At 36.6% G+C, this 12,567-nt stretch overlaps 1 protein-coding gene across 9 annotated transcripts in view; it reads left to right on the forward strand.

Moving 5' to 3' along the window:
* The window catches only part of LOC105464780 (FRY like transcription coactivator), a 286,250-nt gene that overhangs the window by 175,371 nt on the left and 98,312 nt on the right, over window positions 1–12,567 (forward strand). For all 9 annotated transcript variants that reach the window (XM_071093613.1, XM_071093610.1, XM_071093611.1 and 6 more), the window contains 5 exons: window positions 182–290; window positions 4,222–4,308; window positions 7,378–7,549; window positions 8,320–8,452; window positions 11,480–11,587. In XM_071093613.1, the coding sequence (XP_070949714.1) occupies window positions 182–290; window positions 4,222–4,308; window positions 7,378–7,549; window positions 8,320–8,452; window positions 11,480–11,587 (609 nt within the window). The remainder of the gene's footprint in view (window positions 1–181; window positions 291–4,221; window positions 4,309–7,377; window positions 7,550–8,319; window positions 8,453–11,479; window positions 11,588–12,567) is intronic.

The following is a 12,567-nucleotide window of genomic DNA, read 5'->3' on the forward strand; positions in this document are numbered from 1 at the left end:
AAAGTGCATTAAAAATAAATTCTTGTTTTTAAAAAAACACACTATTGGGAATTTTAGTAAACATTATACTTTGTGGGTGAAATATGAATTCTGTCAATATATTATGAAGAATAGGAAGAACTTTTTGCTAATATGCTGTTGATGTCGTGATCTCATTATGACTAGATCTTTTTCCCTGTAGTCGTCTTATGAGCATAGTGTCAGCACTTTTTCCAAAAGGCTCACGAAGTGTGGTTCCTCGTGACACACCTCTCAACATATTTGTGAAGATTATTCAGTTCATTGCTCAGGTGAGTGCTTCACCTCATAGTATGTATGTATGTAAATTGTTAGAGTAATCTATTGTAATCACTTGGAGCTTTGAAATTTTTTATGCATCTAAAAACATAACACAACATTGAATAAGTTTATTTCATTAATCTACACACTTGTAGATAGAAAGAAAACCCACAAGTGGAAGCACTTTTTTTTTTTCTTTTATTATTATCCTTTAAGTTCTAGGGTACATGTGCACAACGTGCAGGTTTGTTAAGTATACATGTGCCATGTTGGTGTGCCGCACCCACCAACTCGTCATTTACATCAGGTATAACTCCCAATGCCATCCTTCCCCCCTCCCCCCTCCCCATAATAGGCCCTGGTGTGTGATGTTCCCCTTCCCATGTCTAAGTGATCTCATTGTTCAGTTCCCACCTATGAGGGAGAACATGCGGTGTTTGGCTTTCTGTTCTTGTGAAAGTTTGCTGAGAATGATGGTTTCCAGCTGCATCCATGTCCCTACAAAGGACACAAACTCATCCTTTTTTATGGCTGCATAGTATTCCATGGTGTATATATGCCACATTTTCTTAATCCAGTCTGTCACTGATGGACATTTGGGTTGATTCCAAGTCTTTGCTATTGTGAATAGTGTCGCAATAAACATACGTGTGCATGGGTCTTTATAGCAGCATGATTTATAATCCTTTGGGTATATACCCAGTAATGGGATGGCTGGGTCATACGGTACTTCTAGTTCTAGATCCTTAAGGAATCGCCATACTGTTTTCCATAATGGTTGAACTAGTTTACAATCCCACCAACAGTGTAAACGTGTTCCTATTTCTCCACATCCTCTCCAGCACCTGTTGTTTCCTGACTTTTGAATGATCGCCATTCTAACTGGTGTGAGATGGTATCTCATTGTGGTTTTGATTTGCATTTCTCTGATGGCCAGTGATGATGAGCATTTTTTCATGTGTCTGTTGGCTGTATGAATGTCTTCTTTTGAGAAATGTCTGTTCATATCCTTTGCCCACTTTTTGATGGGGTTGTTTGTTTTTTTCTTGTAAATTTGTTTGAGTTCTTTGTAGGTTCTGGATATTAGCCCTTTGTCAGATGAGTAGATTGCAAAAATTTTCTCCCATTCTGTAGGTTGCCTGTTCACTCTGATGGTAGTTTCTTTTGCTGTGCAGAAGCTCTTTAGTTTAATGAGATCCCATTTGTCAATTTTGGCTTTTGTTGCCGTTGCTTTTGGTGTTTTAGACATGAAGTCCTTGCCCATGCCTATGTCCTGAATGGTATTACCTAGGTTTTCTTCTAGGGATTTTATGGTTTTAGGTCTAACATTTAAGTCACCAATCCATCTTGAATTAATTTTCATATAAGGAGTAAGGAAAGGATCCAGTTTCAGCTTTCTACTTATGGCTAGCCAAATTTCCCAGCACCATTTATTAAATAGGGAATCCTTTCCCCATTTCTTGTTTCTCTCAGGTTTGTCAAAGATCAGATGGCTGTAGATGTGTGGTATTATTTCTTAGGGCTCTGTTCTGTTCCATTGGTCTATATCTCTGTTTTGATACCAGTACCATGCTATTTTGTTTACTGTAGCCTTATAGTATAGTTTGAAGTCAGGTAGCGTGATGCCTCCAGCTTTGTGCTTTTGACTTAGGTTTCTCTTGGCAATGCAGGCTCTTTTTTGGTTCCATATGAACTTTAAAGCAGATTTTTCCAATTCTGTAAAGAAAGTCATTGGTAGCTTAATGGGGATGGCATTGAATCTATAAATAACCTTGGGCAGTATGGCCATTTTCACGATATTGATTCTTCCTATCCATGAGCATGGTATGTTCTTCCATTTGTTTGTGTCCTCTTTGATTTCACTGAGCAGTGGTTTGTAGTTCTCCTTGAAGAGGTCCTTTACATCCCTTGTAAGTTGGATTCCTAGGTATTTTATTCTGTTTGAAGCAATTGTGAATGGAAGTTCATTCATGATTTGGCTCTCTGTTTGTCTGTTACTGGTGTATAAGAATGCTTGTGATTTTTGCACATTAATTTTGTATCCTGAGACTTTGATGAAGTTTCTTATCAGCTTAAGGAGATTTTGGGCTGAGATGATGGGGTTTTCTAAATATACAATCATGTCATCTGCAAACAGGGACAATTTGACTTATTTTCCTAACTGAATACCCTTGATTTCGTTCTCTTGCCTGATTGCCCTAGCCAGAACTTCCAACACTATGTTGAATAGGAGTGGTGAGAGACAGCATCCCTGTCTTGTGCCAGTTTTCAAAGGGAATTTTTCCAGTTTTTGCCCATTCAGTATGATATTGGCTGTGGGTTTGTCATAAATAGCTCTTACTATTTTGAGATGCATTCCATCAATAGTGAATTTGTTGAGCGTTTTTAGCATGAAGGGCTGTTGAATTTTGTCAAAAGCCTTTTCTGCATCTATTGAGATAATCATGTGGTTTTTGTCTTTCGTTCTGTTTATATGCTGGATTACGTTTATTGATTTGCGTATGTTGAACCAGCCTTGCAAGGTGGAAGCACTTTTAATTGAAGAGGGATAAACAACATATCTCATAATCCTAATCTTAGTGCATTTACTAATTACTTCCTGAGTATCTTGAAGGATTTCTTAGAAAACTATTTTCATAGTCTACATTAATCTCAGTTCTTAGGTACTGATAATAGAATCCACTGTAGGTAGTTAAACCCAAAGGGATCTTGAAAGGAATATAGATAGCTCAGAGAATTTATAGTAGGGCTGAAGAAACGAATTCTAGTCTGAACGACAAAGAGGAAGCTGCCAGCTTGGCCAAAATGAAACAGCCACCAGACAAGGAAGTCACCACATGTGGGTATGCTTCAGAATCATGCAGCATCTGCTAAGGTCCTCACCAGTAAAATAGATTCATTTCTCCCTGTCTTCCTCCTCCTCTTTACATATCCCAGTTCCCAAAGAGACTCACATGATTATATCACTTGGCAGGGTTTGAATTATATCCTCAAGTTTTTTGTTATATGGGATCCTGAGAAGTACAAGTTTAGCTTTCTAGCCTTTGCAGTAAAGGAAGGATTATTAGAGGGGGATTAAATGAGTGTTAATGAGCCAACACAAGGTTTTCGTTACATTTCCTTTTGGGACATCCACCTTGGAGAAACATAGGTAAGGTTACCTCCTCAACATGGGAAAATGCTATGATTCCAGAATATTAATTTTATTCTCTTTCAACTGAAACTGTAGCAATCTAGATGATCCATAATACAATTGTTTTTGACAGTGAAGAAATAAAGAATATTTAAACAGAATTAGTACATTGTTATTTACTAGAGTACAAAACTAATGATAATCGGATAAGTATAACAGTATCAGTAAGATTGATAAAAGCAAATTGTGCTTTAGATCAAGTGTTCAGAAAACTTGCGACATTAGATTGCATCTGTTCTTTTTTTCCAGAATTGTACCCACTCCCTTGAATTAGTTACCTTCCTCCAGCACTCCACCAGAATTATAAAACTCCTTTCAAACATCGGTTAATCTTGTTAGTTAACTTTTTTACCCCCTGGGAGATTTCCTTCCTAGAGCCCCATTCTTCCTGACCCAATATGAACTCACTGCTCTCTAGGCCTGCTGCCTGGCTATTGTCTTGGGACTTCCTTTCATTGTCATCCTAGGAATTCTTTCACTCTGAATTTAATATGATTTTGGTGAATGAATGTTTAAAACTTTTATTCTGTTGGTTTGGGTATTAAACAAATTATTTGGTAATTAAATAATATAATCATGTATTTTGACCTTAATTCATATGTATTTTTCTTCTGTTCAAGTATGAACTTTTTTAGGGCACAAACCTGTGTTGTTGTCATTGTATGTTATGTTTATAATTCTTAGCGTGATGCCTAACACATAGTGGAAAGTTATAAGGATTTTTTTTTTTTTTTTTTTTTTTTTTTAAGGAACGCTTGGATTTTGCAATGAAAGAAATAATATTTGATCTTCTCAGTGTTGGAAAATCTACTAAAACTTTCACCATTAATCCAGAGGTAAAAAAAAATTATAATGTAATAATGTAAAATCCTATACTTTTTTTTTTTTAAGAGCATGATTTCTGGAATCAGAACTCTTAGATTCAAATCCCAACTCTACTTCTAATAGTAGCTGTGATTCAGGACAAGTTACTTAACCTTTCTAATAGCTGGCCAAATGATTTAATAATAGGTTTTTTTTTTTTTTGAGACAGAGTTTTGCTCTTGTCGCCCAGGCTGGAGTGCAAATAATAGTGTTTAAGTGTGGTAGAAAATAAAGAGGCCGGACGTGGTGGCTCATGCCTGTAATCCCAGCACTTTGGGAGGCCGAGACAGGCGGATCACCTGAGGTCGGGAGTTCGAGACCAGCCTGATCAACCCCGTCTCTACTAAAATACAAAATTAGCCGGGCATGGTGGTACATGCCTGCAATCCCAGCTACTAGGGAGGCTGAGGCAGGAGAATCGCTTGAAGCTGGGAGGTGGAGGTTGCAGTGAGCCAAGATTGTGCCATTGCACTCCAGCCTGGGCAACAAGAGCAAAACTCTGTCTCAAAAAATAAAAATAAAAATAAAAATAAAAATAAATAAAGGAAAATTTTATCAGGTTAGTCAGCTCAGCTGGCTCCTGGTAGTTATAACGTGCTTAGGTTTTTTTTGTTTGTTTGTTTGTTTTGCTTCACATTGTTTGTATTTAATGTGTTCTTCAATAAATCTCATTCATTCAACATTTATTGAGCACCTGAAATGTGCCAGGCAATGTTCTAGGTGTTATAGAAAAAACAAAAATTTGTTCCCCCCCCCGCCAAAAAAAAGTCAACATTAAAAAAGTGATTGTTATATCCTGCTTCCATGGTCTCATTATTCATAGTAAACTCTAATTCATTCTTTAGACGTTAGATTTTCAGGGTTTTTCAAAATATTTCATAAATTCTTTATTGGAATCTAATTACATTTGAGAATATAAAAAGGCAAAAGAGGTGTTATCTGTTTTCTTTTTTCTTATTTATTTTAAATTATGATCTTGATCCTAGATATGTGTAGTCAAATCCTAAGATATGTGTTTATGTAGTTAACAATGAGTTGGAAAGATAATGCAGCTTTTCATTTGTAATATTTTTAAGATAGTTTAATAACTATTTCCAGATTTTGAAAGTGAGCAAACACAATTGTTTGTATAGCTGAATACTTAACATGTTGGGGGTACATGTATCCCAGTGGGTGTAGAAGGTAGTTCACTGGAATTCGGGAAGAAAATAAAGCTTTTATTTATATATTTTTTTGGTTTCTACCAACAAAAATGGTTTCCAGCAACAAAAATTATGAAACAAAAGATATTTTCTTGAACATCCATTTTAAGAAAATATTCACCCCATTGAATAAATTTATTTCTGAAAGTAAGTTTTTTTCTTACTGAAGTTCGCATACTAGGAGTAAAAAAAAAATCAGTTCTGGGTTTTTTTGTGTGTGTGGGCATGGTGATTGTTATTTATTAGGTTTACTTTGTTAGGATTATCTTAAATCCGTATTTTCTTTTCAAGAACTTTTGTAAGAGCTAGTTTAGTTAAACATAGATAAAATTATCCATTAGCCCATTTAATCAAATACATGCAAATTGCAAGACACTGAAAGAATGTATAAGTGAAGCTACCTCTGTCAACTCGACTACATTGTGGAGTTTTTCTGCTGCTTTCAAAGTGTCATCTTTGACTATGTGACATGTGACTGACTGTGATACTTAGACCAAGGGAGGGCACCAGTACTATGTCGTATATAAAGATGAGTGAAGCTTAAAATTTTAATCTTACTTAGATAAAAAATATATATAAATAAGAGCTTTATTTTCTTCCCATATTCCATTGAGCTACCTTGCACACCCACTGGGATATGTGTACCCCACTTGAGAGACCACTGGTGTAGATCAAAGATAATGACAGCTCGGGCTTAGATCGTAGTGGTGCAGATAGAGGAGCATTCACTGAGAAAAGAAACATTGAGAAGGAATCAAATCTGGGGCAAAGTCATGCATTTGGTTTGAACATGTCTAATCTGAGGCATCCGGGTAGAGGCATGCAAGTAAGAGATGTCAGATGGGTCTGAGGGTCTGAGTTCAGAGAGAGGCCAGGCTTAGAATTTGTGGGTGATCTGGTATGGGTGGTAATTGAAGTCATGTAAGTATATGCAGTTGCTTTGGGAGGTAATAAATAATGATAGGAGAAGGCAGCCTAGGAGAACCTTGCCTTGAAGCAGTCTAACATTTAATACCCAGGTAAAGGAGGCCAAACCTGAAATGCAGATAAAGATGACACAGCCAGCAGTGGAACATAGATACCAAAGGAAGGGAGTGTTTCAGGAGAGAATGGGTACTTGACCTTGTCCATGTTGCTGGAAAATCAACTAGCATGCTATAAATAGGCCCGCTGTTTTCAGCAATATGGTCACTGATGAGTGAGAATGGCTTCAGGGAAGTATTTGGGGAAAGTTTATTCCATTAAGATAGCAAGTATACTTAAGAGAAATGGGATATACTCAGTTGAAAGGAAAATGTTGAAGATGCAAGAAAGAAAAGATGTAATTGGTGCTATAATGTTTCCAAACATGCAAGAACAGATGAGATTCCAACAACTAGGAAGACTGTCACTCCCTCACTATACCAAGAGCAAAAGGGAGGGAGAAGAGGTCCAGGTATAAGTAAATTAGTGTGATTTGTAAAGAGAGATTGAAGAAAGTTGATGATTTTTTTTTTCTTTCCGTGAAGTAGAAGACAAGTCATTTGCCTAGAAAGGGGAGGGGACGGGACCATAAGAGGATAGGAGAGTTGAGGAAGAGGATTATTGCTATAAGCCTTAGAGACAGTAAGGAAGCCGGTCAGCCTCAGAAGTAAGTGAGTGGCATTTGGGGATTTGATATTAAAGCAAACTCTAATGCTTCGGCTGGTTAAAAATGTTGGACAGAAAGGTTAGTGTTCCTTCTATCTTCCTTCCTTCCAGCCCCCCGCACTCTGATGTTACTGATGAAATATTTCTAACATGCAAAAAGGGTAATTTATGACACTCATCTCTTCCTTTTGAATTTTTTTTCCTTTGAAGAGAATGAACATAGGCCTCAGAGTCTTCCTTGTAATAGCAGACAGTTTGCAGCAGAAAGATGGCGAACCACCCATGCCAACAACAGGAGTTATTCTTCCCTCAGGAAATACTCTTCGTGTAAAGAAAATTTTTCTCAATAAAACCTTGACAGATGAAGAAGCAAAAGTCATAGGTTAGTTTAACTGAAGTTAAGTAAGTTGCTTTGTAATACAGTTTCATATTCTTTTATAAAAGTCTGATCAAATCTAAAATGTATATAAATTTGCCTAATACAGTTTTTCCAGTATATACAGCTGTACAAAATGAATACTTCTTTTATTTGTTTATTTACTTTTTTGAGATAGAGTCTCGCTGTGTTGCCCTGGCCAGAGGGCATTGGCACAATCTTGGCTCACTGTAAGCTCCACCTCCCAAGTACAAGTGATTCTCATGCCTCAGCCTCCCGAATAGCTGGGACCACAGGCGTGCACCGCCACGCCTGGCTAATTTTTGTATTTTTAGTAGAGATGGGGTTTTGCCACATTGGCCAGGCTGGTCTTGAACTTCTGACCCCAAGTGATTCCACTTGCCTCAACCTCCCAAAGTGCTGGGATTAGAGATGTGAGTCACTACATTCAGCCCACAGTGAATACGTTTTTTTGATAATAGTCATGAGTCTTCAGGTTAAGAGTTTTCCAGTTAAATCTTTATTTTATCACAGGATCCTATTCACTGCATTCTGTCCTTTCTTCAACTTAATTTTAGTCCCCTGCATAATTTTCACATAATTTCTCCAATTAGTCAAATATGCTGAAGCTGATCATCAGGGAGATATGTCACAGTTGAAACCCGTTTTGTGGCAACAGTAAGCTATCACTTAAAGATTATTAGGCTTTTACTATAGAAAGTAAGTATTCTTTATCTAATTTCAGATATTTTATAACTGTGAGTTTTTTCCCCTAGGAATGTCAGTTTACTATCCTCAAGTAAGAAAAGCATTAGATAGCATCCTCAGACATTTGGACAAAGAAGTTGGGAGACCAATGTGTATGACCAGTGTGCAGATGTCTAATAAGGAGCCTGAAGACATGATTACGTATGTAGTAAATTATTTGCCTTCATTGCTATTTCAGTTTTTCTAAGACAGTACAGGTGGTTCTTGCTTACCTGTCTCCTTACTTTGTCTTTGGAGTTCTTCCATGTTTCCATCTGCTGCAGTTTTCAATACAGTGATTCCTTCCATGCACTCAGTTTTATTCTTTAAAGTGCTGTCAAACTGGTATAGATAGCAAAACTCACTCTGGATCCCAGTCTGGTGTGTTGTCAATGACAAGGCCCTACACTTACTCCGTGAGCAAAATATGAATCCTAGGTACCCCGGATGTATGTGGGCGTGATTGGTTTATTACATCAAATAAATGCTTTTACTGCCAAAGCCCTAGTTAAAAAAAAAAAAAAAAAATCCTGAAAATCTGAACTCTGATTATTTTTGACTCCTAGGAACTAAGGGGTGATATAGAGAGGAATAGCATGAGTAGTTTTTTTAGAAACAGTACCTCATCCCACCCCATCCCTAGGGCCTTGTCATTATTTGTCATCTCAGCATCTTTTTTTCTTGTTAGGGACTTCCTCCTCAGGAAACTGTATGTTATGGCAGTAACTTATTTTATTTGCTAGAAAACATCTACATATTCTCTGTAAGGGAGGAGATTCTTTTGGATATTAATGTTTGCATTATAGGTCTTAGAATACCAAATTTGATATTTAATCTCTAAATTTATTTAATATACAATTATTATGTACTACTATATGCTAATATCTCTGAGAGTTTCTTTAATGTGAATTTTTTTGCCAATGTTACTTCCTGTGGGAAATCTTGTTTTTCATCACAACCACTTCCCTCATTTAGTCAGTAAGTGTGCTTTCACCCAGTTCCTCTGATACCTATATAGCATATTTCTTCTGTAACTCCATTAACTTTCTCTTCTATTTCAGTGTGCTTTAATTTAGGATCTTTGAGATAGAGAGCACCCTCTCAGTGACTAGGAGAAAAACAAGATAGCAATAAGGATTTTATTACTTACACGTGGGTGGGGGACACTGCACATGTGGAGGCCACGCTCACGGAGGTCAGGAAGCATATGTAGAGAGAGAGAAAGAGGCCCATGGGCCGATGACTTTTTTGGGTTGAGCGTGTTATCCAAACAGTTACCTAGGGGTAATTCTAATTGGTGGATTGAAAGCAAGCAGGCTTGAGTTCAGGAGGTCATGCTGTGCCTGAGAGGTGGTCACTGGAGCACATCTGCATAGTCCATGTGGGGTACGCAGGTCAGTGGGGCCAGTCAAGTAGGCTGCATGTAAGTATCCATAGGGAGGTGATTACCAGGAAGAAGTTGTGTAAGACAGATACCTGAATCAACCACATTAAAGAACTGGGGGATGGAGTGGGATGTAGAACTGGAAACTGTTTCAAGGGTGACTGCACCCTTTTTCTGGTATGAGAAAATCAAACATTTAAAATGGGTGCCAAAGCAACATAAAATTATAAGAACACACTACACAGTGATGTTACTTTTTCTTTCTTTGTGGTACTTCCTCTTTGTTAGCCAATACCCTCTTTTGATTATCTATTTTTGTAACATGTCATGTGAGTTATCCTGGGAGACCAGGAGGCAACACCATTGCACACTTTGCTGTCTGTGTATGAACTGAATAACAGATGCACCTTGACCAATCACCGACAGCCTTGATGGAAATGACAGTGATTATGATGTGCAGTGTGCTTTATGGACCAAAGAGCCAAAGCAAAGTTTATTTATGCCATTACTTAACATATGGTAGCTTAAATTTCAGCTGCCTTTTTGGGGACTGGTATTATTTACCTAAAGTATGGTAACTGAAATTCTTGCATTTTGAAACCATGTAAAAAGAGGACTGGCCATATGAAATCTCTAAAAGGATTAGTGAGTCCATTGCCACTATAACAAATACCCAAGGCTGCGTGTGGTGACTCATGCCTGTAATCCCAGTAATTTGGGAGGCTGAGGCAGATGTATCACCTGAGGTCAGGAGTTCAAAACCAGCCTGACCAACATGGTGAAACCCCATCTCTACTAAAAATACAAAAAATTAGCTGGGCGTGGTGGCAGGTGCCTGTAATCCCGGCTACTCAGGAGGCTGAGGCAGGAGAATCGCCTGAACCCGGGAGGCGGAGGTTACAGTGAGCTGAGATCACACCATTGTTGCACTCCAGTCTGGGCAACAAGAGCAAAACTCCATCTCAAAAAATAAAATTAAAATAAAATAAAATAAAATAAAACCCAGAACACTGAGAATATCCAAATTCTTTTTTACATAAGGATTATTTTATTAGGCCAACTGAAGAACAATTTAGATGAAAGAAATTTAAAAGGCCTCACCTTCAAATACAGACCAAAATAAAAACCAGTATATTAAGAGGTTAGACATTTAAAATAAATAAAACTATTGAATAACTAGAAGAAAATATAGTAAAATTAAATTGTATTAAGCCTCTAGAGGTACCAGGATTTTCAAAAACCTGGCTTATTTTATTTCATAGAAATTTTAAGTATGTGTATTTATGTGTATATATCACATGCAAGACAAGGACAAACAATAAAAACACCTATATATGAGATGAATGTTTCTAAGACCTTTGTTAGTGGAGGATATTAAGTGAAAAACGATGTGGCTAATTTTGTAGGCCCCCCAAAATAACCAGTATTTAGTTATTTAATGATATCAATGTTATTATTTATTATTTTAATATTTATGGGAGGCTAAATATTAAATAATCATCTTAAATATTAAGATTAATTATAAATAATCTGTTTAGCTATTTGTTATGTAATAATGGTTGTAATGCTTCTTGTCTAGTTACTGAAAACCTTTTTGTTTGCTGGCTTTCTTTTGAATTATTTCTGTATTCTTTTGTCCATATATAGACTAATAATTATCTACAGGATTTATATGTATTTTTTTAATATTAAATACATTAACCTTTGGGGGAGGGCTCCCACTTTCTGTAGCTATTTTTCCAAGTTTGATTTCATTGTCTAGCATATGTATTATGTTTCTTATTAAATCCTATTGTATTTTTCAGGGGGGAAAGAAAACCCAAGATTGATTTGTTTAGAACTTGTATTGCTGCGATTCCAAGGTTGATTCCTGACGGTATGAGCAGAACTGACCTCATTGAATTGTTAGCAAGGTAAATGAGGATTACTGTTTGCTATGTTAAGTTTTATGTCTTCTGCTCCTTTATATTTCTAATATACCTTTGTTACTGTTATCACTAAAAAGGCGATGATAAAGACATTTCTAATCCTTTATCTGATTTACTTTCTAAATTTCTATTTTGTCTTTTTTTGTTGTTATTAAACACATTTTCCTCACTAATTTTTAACTTCTCAAGTTCTTCTAGATTCCCCCCACAAATCCTATCTTTCAGTTCCCTATTTTTCCATGTAGTATTCTTTCCTGGGATTTCTGTAACACATTATCCCTTAACATATGGGCATTATCAGTGTATGGTAATTCCCAGTTAGGCAATTAATTATTGTGTTTACTCTTACAGTCATTTCTTTAGTATCTCTGGTGGTAATTAGGTCTCATTTGTGCTTTTTTCCCCCCATGGCAGAACTGTGGCATTCAAGTTTCTCTCTCTCTTCTATTAGGCATGTCATAGCTCTGTAAAACGAGTACATAACCTGACAACCAAACTTAAATACTAGCTCCTGATTCTAAGTTGAGGCGATAGCCTGTTGAAAACCTGCTTTGCTGATGTAGTTAGGGATTCCCTACATAAGAGATCAGCACATTTTTCTGTAAAGTACCAGATAGTATTTTAGGGTTTTGCAGATCATTATGATCTTTGTAATGGGTCCAATTATACAGTTTGATAGAAGTAAGACCTAGTGTTCAGTAGATCAGTACAGTGACTGTAGTTTACAATAATCTGTTGTACATTTCAAAATAACTAGAAAAGAGTAAAGGTTTCTAACATAAAGAGAAGACAAGTATTTATGGTGATAGATATCCTCGTTACACTTATTTGATCTTTACAAATTATATGAATGCATTAAATTATCACATCTACCACAAAAGCATGAACAACTATTGGGTATCAGTAAAACAAGCAAACACATACTCATCTCTGCCATTATAGTACAGAAGCAGCCATAGACAATA

The sequence above is a fragment of the Macaca nemestrina genome, chromosome 3, assembly GCF_043159975.1.
Source record: "Macaca nemestrina isolate mMacNem1 chromosome 3, mMacNem.hap1, whole genome shotgun sequence".
Taxonomy (NCBI): domain Eukaryota; kingdom Metazoa; phylum Chordata; class Mammalia; order Primates; family Cercopithecidae; genus Macaca; species Macaca nemestrina.